Source organism: Lissotriton helveticus, chromosome 6, assembly GCF_964261635.1.
Source record: "Lissotriton helveticus chromosome 6, aLisHel1.1, whole genome shotgun sequence".
Taxonomy (NCBI): domain Eukaryota; kingdom Metazoa; phylum Chordata; class Amphibia; order Caudata; family Salamandridae; genus Lissotriton; species Lissotriton helveticus.
In genome coordinates this window covers 1053482614-1053496409 of record NC_136067.1, presented here as the reverse complement: position 1 = coordinate 1053496409, position 13796 = coordinate 1053482614, and the positions used below count along the sequence as shown (strand labels likewise).

General features: G+C 41.8%; 1 protein-coding gene across 2 annotated transcripts in view; it reads left to right on the top strand.

Annotated features, from left to right (window-relative positions):
* Positions 1 to 13520, top strand: part of LOC144763256 (uncharacterized) — a 94514-nt gene extending 80994 nt beyond the window's left edge. For both annotated transcript variants that reach the window (XM_078648696.1, XM_078648695.1), the window contains exon 2: positions 12000 to 13520. In XM_078648696.1, the coding sequence (XP_078504822.1) occupies positions 12012 to 13046 (1035 nt within the window). In that variant the 5' untranslated portion in view covers positions 12000 to 12011 and the 3' untranslated portion in view covers positions 13047 to 13520. The remainder of the gene's footprint in view (positions 1 to 11999) is intronic.
* The last annotated feature ends 276 nt before the right edge of the window (positions 13521 to 13796 follow it).

The window sequence follows — 13796 nt, the reverse complement described above, 5'->3', positions numbered from 1 at the left end:
GAGCCTGCAGCATGACATTTTTGTAAAAAAATGCCCGGACTGCAACAGAGATCGCAGTGGCGAGAGAAACGGTATACTACCTTGGCGTTTCACTCCAGAAAGAATCGACAGTAAAAAGCAAAGCGTCCGATTAACATATACAGGCTAGTTTCCACTTATAATGTAGATCCCCAGCACTCGGCTGACGTCTGGACTGTTATACAAAGATTTGCGAGTCTAAATGGCATATACGCTAGGAGTATGCTACGTTTGACCAATGTTTTCACTTGAGCCCTCAAGCTTGGGGGAAAGCTCGGCCAAATGAGCATAGCACAGCGGGATTCTTCTCACTTCCTTCCTGAGGGATACGGGATGGTGTAAAGAAAAAACCAAGGCATAAAGCTATCTATAACGGAAAGGGTATTAGGTTCGGGAGCTGGGTGGGTCAAACATCTAATAAGTGTCCAACGTAGTCTAAATAACTTGCCAAGAAATTCTCTGAAGGGATTCAGTCCGTACGAATTATTGTTTGGAACTAGGATGTTAGTCTTAGATCTTGACAGTCAGACTTCAGTGGTGAAGGAAAAAAGCTTTGATATCAAAGATCGTTTGGCTATTTTACAGGACTTAAACAAAACAAGAAAAGACCTGAGCAACATAAAGTTGAAACAGCAGCCAACAACCACTGAAGAACCACCACCTGTCCCAGCAAGACCTGTCTGGATTCCAAAAGTCGGGGATCTAGTCAGAGAAAAGATCGCGGTAAAGAAGGAATTTGGGCCTTCTTACAGAAAAGCAGTTCCTGTCTTGTCTATCAACGGGACAAGATCAGTTGTACTACCGCCGCTTGCTGGTAAAAAGGAGAACCGAGTTGTATCCATCGACCTGGTAAAACCACAATCATGTGGCCGATAACAAACTTTAGGCCAAGTGGACTCCCGATAAGTAGCACAACACCAAGGTTTGCTACAAATACAGAGGTCCAAACTAAGAGGCTAATCACATTCGAAACGCCTACAGAACAACAACAAGGACTATGCAACAATGCATTGGAACTCAGACCTCTAAAAACCCAAATAAAAACATTTAGTAGAGACACACCAACCTACAATGAAGTAACAAACGAATATGCAAGAAACAGTAATCCTGAAGCAATTGGAACGATTGACAGAACTGCATCCGGCTACTTCATAAACTTCGATGATTCCTCTGAAGACCTAAGTGAATCAAAAACACAGCCATCAAAAACCTTTAAAGATAAAGCTACAGACCTTTTGAAACAACTGAAAGAAACATATCTAATTTCTCCATGGATTGAATTTTGGGTGGGCTTTGGTGCATTTATCCTCATACTTTGGCTCATCATGATACTAACTTTGGGACGCTTCATTGAGGGAAAATATGCTAAAATGGACACAGCAAGTCAGAAAATCAACTTGATCCTCAAGCCACACACATCTTCACACGTCGAGAAAAGAGAACTTTCTTCAGTCAACTTCACAGCCAATCCTATACCAGGTGGGGTAGCATGGGACAATACTGACTACGAAATTTATGGTCCGGTTGAAATCCTGAAATATCCACACCAAATCAAGATCTCGTTAAGTGACTTTGTAAAACCAAGCTCATTTGCTGATGATTGGGACTTTGAAAACATAAATGATATGATGTCTGACTTAGTGATGTCTGCTAAATTTACCAAACATGATTATTTGCAGGGTTCGACTAATTATGATAGTATGTACTGTTACAACCACTATGGTAACCATTTTCTACATAAATCTGCACAACCTAGAAATGTTTTAAATTATAATCAATGGGAACATTGTGCGACCCCTCCAAAAGGAAGCTCAAGAACCTTTTACGACAAATATTCATACTTTTCAGGGTTCAACACAAGTAATGCTGAAACATTTTATTTCAAATTGTCAAATAAGACCGGGACAAAGACCATGCTAACAAACACGAAATTGATATATTCAGACTCATTTTTTGAACAAATGAATACTTTTGGTTTTGATTATTGGGACAAAAATGTTGAAGTAAAAAGTGTTTGGGGTACAAAAGAATGGCAAGTACAAGGTATAGAATCATTGTTTAGAGCCTGCATGATCCCAGAACAAATTATATTTTTGAATGACACTGTTCAACAAACCACCTGTCTTGGCTTAGCCAAAATCAAAGACTTAAATAAACCGTCTATTCCAAAGCCAACAATGGACAGCAATAGCTCTACAGATGAAGGGATAGACGTAAACTATGTATTAAACCAAAACAGAACAAATCCTGATTGGAAACAATGGTTGATCTGGCCCACAGATACTAATAACTGTCAAGATAGATTCCTGAACAAAACACAGGGGTTCACATTGACCAGGCCAGACCCTAGATATTCCCAAAGACAACACCCAGGGATAATAACCACCTATAGTGTGGGCAAATTATGCCTTCAATGACTACAAACTTCCACACTGACAGAAATTAAGCAACACCTAACTTTACTTACTGATGGTGCTGACTTGCGTGATTTCATTATGGGACCGCGCAAACAGCGTCAGAAACGTTTCATAGCAGCCTCTGTATATGCAGCTTACAACGAGGCCTGGAAGGTGACTCAAATTGAGACAGCAGAAAGTATACGGGAAATTGACCGTATTAATTTGGAAAAATCACTTTCTGTAGTGGACAATGGGTTAATGACTCTGTCCTCCAGAATTTTTTCTTTGGACAGCATTGTGTCTTCAGCAATCGACATATTATCGCAAGACTTACTGTTGTTACAACACGGTCAGTCTCAATTGCGTTCTATTGTACAGCTTGGCTGGACGTTACAAAATCTGCGTTCAGGCTATGTGCCTTGGCGTTTAATCAACACAACGTCACTATTCAATATCTTTAACCTTACTGATGAACAAATCAGTATGGCACAAAAGGGTGCTGATTATACAATCCTGAGCATTGAGAAACTCGAGAGATTACCAGTGACAATGTCAGAACGACCTGTCAGTGAATGGATAATACATGGGATAATTAATATTCCAATATCAACCTTCAGGTTTCAATACTGCCAAAAATATATACAGGCTGGCATGTACGAAAAATTGGGAAAAGGGTACATTAAGACAACATGGAACTTGCCCTATTCACATGCATGTGTCAGTAATAAAGGACAGAAAGGGTTTCTTAGTGGCAATAATTGTGCGATGTCACTAAGCGGTACACTTCTGTGTAATGGAATTAGTTTGCATGGAGCCTGTGAAGGGAACTCAAATAACCTTTCATGTCACCAGCTAGGCACACCTGCAACAGAGATAGAACCATTTTTTCAAAGACTCTATAATGGGATTTACATTCTAATTGTGGACCGCAGATGCTGTAGTCTTATGCCCGGGACTCCTTATCTCATAAATACGACTGCGAAGGTCAAGTGCTGTGGACGCTTATTGTTCCCCAGCTCCTTTCCAGACAGGGAGGCAAGGGCATGGCCCAACTTGAAAATTACTTCTATTCGAATAGACACTTTAAGCAGAATGAAAACAGTGCTTCTTCAGACGCCAACCAGGCTCACGTCATCAAAAGAAACGTATGATCTCCTAGTCGCAAGGACGACTGCAGAGATTCACTCATTGTTATCAACTAATTCCCCCATACATTTCGCAGAAATCCTGAATGAAATCTTAAATATTTCTGATACCAGTGGAGTCTCAAAAGTATTTAAGACAGTATTCTCAATAGCATTAACACCATTCAAAGCCATACTGGGTATTTTTCCAGACTTCGTCCATTCGATTTTTGGCGGACTTCCCCTCATTTTGGGACTAATTGCAGGAATCCTATTCTTGGTCCTTATATTTCGTTATGGCAAACCGTGTCACAGACAAAACACCTGCGACAAGGGAAGAAACAATCCGAGCCATTGGATACCGGGACCGGATATCAAAAATCCTGGGACTAACCCGGCTTAGAGACCTGAACATGACTTGGTTTCTTTCATTTCGACCAATGTGGCATCGATGTGTTTTACCTGTATTAAGGTGCATGCTGTGTGGAGAAGAATGCGTGTTGGACACCTGTCTGACGCTACAATCGGATGCGCCAATGGATGCAGAAACATTGTTGAGCCCAATAAAGGCTCATGCTTTGTGCTGCCCTCAACGGCTGCCAATCCTGATGACGGCATTCGTGGAGACTTCACCGCTACGATTAAGGGGTAGTGAAGTTCAAGATGAAAGCAGCATCGATCAGGTACGACCTTCTGTCAGCAATACTAATCAAAACGTCAATGGAGACAATCATGCACATGAATGCATGGTTACATCCTTTTCCGAGTTAGTGGAACTCTCACAGGAAGCTGTTGACAGCTTTTTCGACAGTCTAAATGATATGATGTTCTCTCCAGAGCAGAAATAGAGACTTTTGAGCAAGCTAGCACACGGCGTTCCCTGAATTTGGCCTTCAACTTTAATAACAGAATACCATGAACAATTTTCCCTCCAGTTCACGGACAGCAATTTTTTCAGCAGCCCCAAAATATTTTTACGATTTTTCGGGACACTTATCTTCTGCTTAAAGTAACAACTATTCTTAGAGAACTAAAATTTCTATTTTTAGAAACTTTATAGACATTAGCTGCCCGCTGGTATATTCATAATTATTTTATTCTGTGATGGAATGGTCTCGAACTTTTTCTTCTGTATTAAGAGCCATTTCATGTGTAATTCTCATATTCGATTAGTAATAATGTATACATATGCTTGATTACTTTGGCATTATTCTACAGCTTGAGTGCATATAGTGCATGTGACTATTTTTTTCGTATATTAGATAAATTCGAAATGCATTATATGTATTTTGGGGTGGTAAGGTATACACAATACTCTACAGTATGTTTTACTATGCCTAGATTCGTAAACATGGCCATAGTTAGCGTGGAGTGGGTGTGATGTATTCCTATAGGTTCTGTATCGATCCCCCTATTCCTGACCCTGTTCTGGTTAACAAGTTAACTAGCAGCCATCCCATGATGCAGAAACCGTTATCTGATTAAGCCACACCACGGCACAGGAACGTGTTATCTGATTAGGTCATAACGCTTGCCATCTAATTAGACAAGCGATATTCCTCCAGCCCCTGATAAGGCATACGGAGTTCTCAAAACAAATCAAACCTATGACAACCTGGGAAAAACCCTGCGGCCAATGTTTTGATTTCATCGAGAACTTCAGCAAAAGAATGTGCTAACGACCAAGTCGTATGACATCCTTATTGACGTATCTATGTCCATCCTTACGTCAATCTCGGCACCTTACAGGTATAAATATTACCGGTATTGCCTTAAGCAAACACACGCGGTGGTGACGAGATCGGAGCAGCCAGACTTGCCGAAGCCCAGAGCAGAGCAGACCCCGCTGGCGCAGCCCCGCCTTCCTGACGCGCTGAGAACGAGACGCTGCTTTCTCCTGCCGAGAAATCCAGCTCCGGCGCTTCCGGGTAGCCCTCGCAGGCAGCCTGGAATATCGAGACCAGAGACGAGAGATACCATCCCTCATTCATCCTAAATTCCAGGTACAGAACTGAATAACCCCTCGCAGAGAATTCTTGAGTCAGTCACTTGGCAAAACAAACTTAACTTAAACTGTTACTTTCTATTCCCGCCCACGTATTAGGCTTAGGTCAGGTACACCGGGGTAGGCGTAGGTAGAAACACCAGTTGAGTACGATTAGTCAAATGTATGTATGTATATATCTATTTTATCAATTTTAAACCACCTTATGGCTTAGAAACCATATAAATGTTTTTACAGTATTATTTTATACTTCTGCTTTTATTGTATGCACTTTACTTAACCATAAGTATTGCGATAATATCGATCCATTTCTCTTGTACGAGAAAAGAGACTGATCAATAAATAACATCTTTTATTGAACACGCCCGTCTCTTCCTTTTCTCTACAATCTGGTGAGACTAAGAATGCACGTACTGACTGAGTAAAATAAGTTGTCTTTTGTTTTCACACGACTCTAGAGATACACTCTTGATTAGGGGAGAGCAAAGTTGTCATGTTCTATGGTTGTCAGAAACTAAATCCCTTCTTGTCTATCCAGGGAGGTTCAACTCCTCCTTGCCTATTCGAGAAAGTTTCTAGTGAACTCTGAGCTAGCTGGCAAACCCAAAACTTTAAGTCTAATATCGACAATAGAAGACCTAGTTAACTTCTGGTCTAGGCCTATACTATTGAAGGTATTATTCCAATGTGCAGAGCCTATTGGGATAATAGGAACTACACTACACACTGTCCCACACACACACTCACTGTGCCACACACACACTCACTGTGCCACACACACACACTCACTGTGCCACACACACACACACTCACTGTGCCACACACACACTCACTGTGCCACACACACACTCACTGTGCCACACACACACTCACTGTGCCACACACACACTCACTGTGCCACACACACACTCACTGTGCCACACACACACTCACTCTCCCACACACACACTCACTCTCTCTCTCACACACACACTGTCTCTCACACACACACTGTCTCTCTCACACACACAGTCTCTCACACACACACACACTGTCTCTCTCACACACACACTGTCTCTCTCACACACACACTGTCTCTCTCACACACACACTGTCTCTCTCTCACACACACTGTCTCTCTCACACACACTGTCTCTCTCACACACACACTGTCTCTCTCACACACACACTGTCTCTCTCACACACACACTGTCTCTCTCACACACACACTCTCACTCACACACACACACACTCTCTCTCACACACACACTGTCTCACACACACACACTGTCTCTCACACACTGTCTCACACACACACACTGTCTCTCACACACACACACACACGGTCTCTCTCTCACACACACACTGTCTCTCTCACACACTGTCTCTCACACACACACACACTGTCTCTCTCACACACACTGTCTCTCACACACACTGTCTCACACACTGTCTAGGTTGGGGTTCGCCCACTTAGTACGGGTTATGGAGCACAGTGTTTGTGGGGACCCCCCCCCCTCCATGATGCACAGACACAGAACAGGCAGGAGACACATTACTTAAAAAAACAATCCACTCTCCTGAACCATCAGAGTCCATAAGATTAAAGCGAAAAGCGAAGACTCACAGATATGCGCGATCAAAATTAGAGTTATAATGGTGCCCCACTGAAACTGGAAGAGCTGAAGAGTGTTCTATGACGAGCTACATTTAAAGTGCGAAACTCGAGCATCATACGTGCAGTTTCTGCAATCAATTATTAGTTTATACGAATACTGTCCCTGCACCCCCAAAGCGGGGGGTGGGGGGCAGAAAATCGAGCATGAGGCAACCCAGGGGGTTGGGGAGGGGGGCAGAAGTCAGTTAAGTTAGCACCACCCCAGTCCCTGTATCGTGATTTACTGAGTTTACAGTGTGCACAATGAGACAGAGGAAGACGAGGGTAGCCACAGTCACATGGCAAAATCAACATGGTTGACACACAAAAACCATAGATTTCAGCGAGCATTTAGTCTAGGAGTATATACATAAAATTAAACATTTAAAGAGGCTGGACAGGACTGATATTGACAAGTGGCACACTCTGGAGCAGATATGTGCTGATAAGCTAACAATTAACTAAATTTCCGGATCCCAGGACACAACAAGAGAACAACGATAAGATGTCAATGCAATGGACAAGGAAACTATATAACACGACCTGGACAATCTAACTAAAAAACTTTAAATCAACTGTAGCTGCTCTCAACTATCAATCAAAAAATGTAGATTTACAAGTGGACTCGCAAAATATGCTAGCAGTATTCATATCTGGGATAGAGAGAACTCGACAACTTAAGCAATGTGGTAAAGTGTGTGCAAGAAGACAGAGACGGGCAGGAAGCGAAGTGTTTGTATTCCCAATATTGGATAAACCCAGCGGCCCCCCAAAGCGGGGGTTAGGGGGCAGAAAAGCGGGGGTTGTGGGGGCAGAAAAGCGGGGGGCAGAAATGCGGGGGGTTAGGTTGGCCAGAAATGCGGGGGGTGGGTGGACAGAAAAGCGAGCACAAGGCAACAGGGGGGGGGAGGGGCAGAAAAGCGAGCACAGCGGTCAGCTGGCCTCGTACACGGTGCGCCGAGGAGATCATATTAAACAAGATTAAGTAAAGCTCGAGACATGTGAACAGCATAGTTACCATAACACACTTGAAGCTGGGCGTATCACAATAAACAATAGCATGCAACGGACTGGTGAAAGGCACGTTCCGGGACTGCTACAAATCAAACACGTCCAGGGCCCGGAAGGAGCTGTCTGCATGACAAGGGCTCAGCCTGGAGCCTCGCACGTTCACAGAGTATGGGCTCTTTAACTAGCGGCGCCGCGGGCTCTGATGTTCACTACCACACCTCTGGCGGCAAAAGGGAGATTCCAATTGTCAGAAAAAAAGTTTTTAAATAAAACTCCGTAGCTGGCGGAACATGGTGCAAAAAGGGGGTTGAAAAGCAATTCTCCACAGAGCTTACAGTAACGAGGTACGCAGAGGGCGCGGCCTACAGAATCCACGGTGGAAGTAAGTCGGGCATATCCCTTCAAAGCGCAGTGACGCAAAGACAGGCGCCTGACGGAAGAGGCCCTCTGCAGCTCACAGTGGCAGTGAGAGGGACCAGGGAGACAAGCATTGGCCGCGCGGCCAGTAACAGAAAAGCTGCGCGGCCATTACAGGAGGAATAGACTGGGACCTCTGCGAGAGGGAGGGTGTGGGGGGCGGGACTTTAAAAAAAAAAGAGACAGAAACGCCCAAATCGCATCAAGCCGGGGAAAAGAGTATGGGACCTCGGCAAGAGGGAGGGTGTGGGGGGCGGGACTTAAAAAAAGAGGCAGAAACGCCCACGGATCGCATCAAGGCGGGTAAAATTGTAATTGACACACATCTCTTCCAATGGCTAGCCTCCATTTACGAAGCTAGCCAATGGAAGAGAGAGGCGTGTTGAAGCACCACTGTTGAACTCATTAAATCTTCGGCTCCGCCCCCCACAGCTTCGCTGTGGGACGGTAGCCTCGACCTAAAAAAATAGGTACAATGTCTGCAAGGTCCGCGGGCCGCCAAGGAAAGCTTGCCGGTACCCGAGCTCTAGAGAATAAAGACTTGTAATACCGAGCTCCGTGTGTGGCTAGATTAATGCTACATGGCTGGGGAGGATGCTCCAAAGAATACAGTCAAGAAAGGAGCTGAGTGGAATGTGTGTCCATGGACCACAGCTTTGGGAGGCGGGGTCATTAGCCATGGAGGAAGACCTGTTCCTGCAAGAGGTGAGTTTTTAGTTCTTTTCTGAAGTGCAGGAGCAAAGAAGTAAAAAAAAAACTGAATGGATCTCCAGACAATGGTTGCATAGATGTAAAAGGCTTGTTTCTTAAAGTTATGTATGGTATGTTTCTCTGTACTTTATGACTTTGAGTTTCTCAGTGCTTCTGCTCCTCATTTTTCGACGGTCTCCCTAGATAATAAGCTCTTCTGCCAGGTATAACACTGAGCTGGCACACGTTTGTTGCATGTATTGCAAGAGATCTTGACAGTGATGCAAGGCCTGCAGGGTAGAGAATGTTAGGAAGTGGGTGACAGTCAACTGACTTGAATCTCTTGCTGAAACACACACAGACACAAAGAACACCATTCAATAGATCACTGCTGAGTAAGGGAAGTCAGTGAGTAGGGTATAGTAGCCATCCGGGTGGTAGAGGACAGGTGTTCATAGGTGGCTCTGAAGCCTGTTTTAACTAGACAGCTTTATTTGCTGCAACATTGAGAACTGTTATGTTATGCGGTTTGTATGTGTATTATATATTATTGCTGCATTTACATTGTATTTAAAACCTCAGAAGACCACACAGCTTGCTTTATGGATCGTTAAATAAGTTGATTATCCATTTATTGTTGGGCATGTTTGGTAGAGTGTTTGGTTTATGGCACAGCCTCTATTGCGTGTCAAGCCTGAGCTTTAGACATGTTCTAAAATTATGCTGCAAGTAGCTCGTTGAAGCAGAGCTTGTGCCTGAAGAAAATTAGTCGGATATAGGATGGTGTTGCGCACTTACCTTTACAGCTTTCGAGCTGCGCTTGAAGGTTCGTATGTTTGGTAGAGCCAGGTCTTGCTTTCTGGAAATCTTCATAGATGTAAATTATCACTATTGATGCAGGGAAATATTTCCGCAGCTAAACTTTCTCTACAGAAAAAGAACTCCCACTGATGCTATACTTTCTGGATGAATGGATAATAATGAGCTGGGCATTATGACTCAAATGTTCCTGTTTTGAAATAAATTAAATGTTCTGTCTGAAAAAAGTCCTGAGCAGAGGATCACCCGTTGGGCGAAACAAAGACTTTAAAGAAATACTTGATGCAGTTGTAAGCTATTGCAGAATTTGAGAGGCATTGGTGTTTTGGTTGGCCAGTAGGATTCCTAAGCACTTCTTCTCTGTTTCGCTTCATTTAGTTGCCTGTTTGGATATGACTTTGGGAGAATGAAACTAGGCTTGTCCTCTCTTGCTCTCTCTGTGTTTAGTAAGTGTTTTGGTTGTGACAGTGCGGTCGTAAGAGTTCAGTTGAAAACTTGTCTGTTTTTGAAAAATCCCTGTGGCAACCACATGTCCACGACATCAGCTTGAGGCAGCTAGTTGTGAAAATGGCATTGCCCTTCGTCCTCTGATGGAAGGGGAATAGTTTTTGTCGTAATGAACTTGCCCTTGGATGGCTGATACTGATTCATTTTTTTCTACATTCAGTACATACTGTAATGCACTAAACACCTGTAGATGGTAAGATATACAACACCTCTCAATTGCTTGGTATTCATTAATGTGTAGTCTGTTTTTTGTTGGTGTAGTGCTGACCTAGCTATAAGAGGATACATCACATCAAGCTGTTCCCCATCAAACTCTGGATGCAAAGGTCAGCTCCAATAATAGCACATTAACATAGAGGAAGATCTCTCTTTAAGAAGTGAAACTCCAGTTACAAGAATAAGGGCTATCTTTGTTTGAAACTTCAAATCTGCAGTGATTTCCTAATTTATTGTTGACAATAGTGTTGTTCTGAGGAAGGCTGTTTCAAATCTGTTGAAACATATATCGATGCAACAACCTAATCTAGCTGGTTAGATCGGTCAATACATTTATGGTGGAACTTGTGTTGAATTATGTTATTAAAATTGATGTACAGGCAACAGGAGAATCAATCATTCATGCTCTAGCTAACTCCTGCCTGGAAAGGTTGGTTTCAATAGCAGTTTATGTGGGAACTGAAGTGCAAATAGGACTTGCTATTCAGTTTCAAAATGTGTGGTTAATTTTCTTTGCCCAAATGCATTTTTGATGAAATGTAGAATATCACATTGTGTGCAGTCTGTTATGAATGTTTCTACCCTATCAAAAAATCGACATGGTTGAGATCTTGTAAAGTGTATGTGCTACATTAATATATTGATGTTTTAATATTCTTTAAAATATAAATTGAACTTTTATGTTATTATACATCCGTAACAATGTATGTCAATTTAGTCCAGTTTATAAGTTGTAAAAACCTGCAGAAGCAAAAGCAGATGGGGGATCTTAGTTATTGTTTTACTGTCTTTATCTTTTCTTCAATGTATTTACTTGCACATGTTCTCAGAATAACATTATTCAATTCACTAACTTAATAACCTGCAGCTATCAGTAAATTAAACAGTTATGAAATGTATACACTGTCTTAAATCATGACTACTCATACAGTGGTTCCCTTTGGTCACTGGGTTATTGTCGTTGCAGTGTCTGAAATTGTACTTGCTCCTTGTGCTAAGTGAACTTTTTTATAATACACTACCGCCAACCGCTTGTACAATCAGGGAATTTAAATACTTCTGTTCAGCGTGATGGTGCTCAATTTGTACCCTAATCATTCTATATTTCATTGCTTGTTTGGGAAACTAACATTATATATTTCCTTTTATTCCAACAGATAATCTCAACTATGAACACAAACGTGAATGATTTAGAGTTCATAATGTACCCTAAGAGAAACCTTCAAATTGGAACTAATTTTGGAAAAGCCAAAGTGCAATCATTGCAGGAGTCTAAGATGGAAACAAACTGCAGAACTCTAGTGTCCTCAGGAAATAACCGAGAACAAGGAGGAGGAAAAATCTCTCAATTTGAAAACGGCTTCCATAATCAGACTTATTACAGTAGACATCAGAGGAAACACAAAATAGAGATTTCTGAGAACCATACTGAAAATAAAAGAACTGACAGCTTTGTAAAGCTTCTTGCATATCAACCTGACACAGAGCAAAAGAAGGCACGCTATTCATGCGCTGAATGCACGAAAACCTTCAGTGCAAAGACAAGTGTTACTAGGCACCGGAGAACACATACGGGAGAGAGACCATTTCAGTGCACAGAATGTGAGAAAAAGTTCATTCAGAATGGTGACCTTATTCGACACCAGAGGTCTCATTCGGGAGAGAGACCCTATACTTGTACTGAATGTGACAAAAGCTTTGGTCAAAGGGGGCATCTTAGAAATCACCAGGTAATTCACAATAAAAACAAGAACTTGGGAATGTTAAACATAAGACAGGGTACCACAACTAAGGAGCAAAAAAAGTATTTTTGCACTGAACAAGAGAACAACATCCGTGAACAAATATATATTAATGATCACCAGAAAAACCACACCAGTAAAAAAACACATTTGAGTTCTGAATGTGAAAAAGCACTCCAATGGAAAGATGACGTGATTACACATTGCATTACAACCAGTGGAAATTTAACTAGCTCATGCAGACAAAATGATGAAAGTTTTGTTCAAAACGTGAATCTTCTGGTAAAACAAAAAATGCTTGGGGAAGACCGAACCGGGAAAACACACACAATCATGGTTAAACTTATAGAGGTAACAATCATCAATGACTATTTTGTCCAGCGCATTGTAGATTCAGAAGAATGTCAAAATGGGCAGAAAGAATCACCAACAAGAATATTGCAGAACAAAATACTGATATAACTCAGATTGCATGTAATGCTAGTAGCTCTTCAAAATGCTTTGAGTCCTGTTACTTATTACAGGATGTCACAATCCGAGAAGATTTATTGCCTTAAGACAACTTTCAAGAAATGCATTTGCACTTAGTATGAGAGAATAATGCCAAACATTGTACTATCATGCCTTATTTTCAGCTCCCAAAAAGGTTACCAGAATTAGTTTCATAATGAAGCAATTACTTCAGGAGAAAAAGTGCTGTATAAAACTATGCAACTAACACAAAAGCACTTTTGAAACATTGCTTAACACAAGAAAATGTGTGAGGAAATGAGTGATAACAAGCTTTAATGTAGAACACTCCTCAAAACACTTAGAGATTTATTTGTTTTATGTTGGATTTGCACAAAAAATAATTGCACTACTTGAGATGTTAGTCTAAGCATACAGGATCATTAGCATCTGTGTACCAAATATTAAACACTTCTTGCACTGAAACTGTTCTTTTCTTTAATCCCTGACTGTTGTTTTTTTCATTTGCGGTTGATGCTGTCCGTCTAATACCAAGTCTGTCATTTCTTCTGTTATTACCTTCATCATAGTCCTAGTTTGTTTTTTATGTAAAAGGTGAACTTAAAATCTTCTGTTTAATAGCACTGTAAATTACAGACGTTACTGTAACTCAAGCCAGTGGTACTCATTTTATCAACATCAGGCACATATAAGTCTTGCGTGCTTTGCTGGGGTTTCAATCCGTGCTTGTGATGGTGTTGT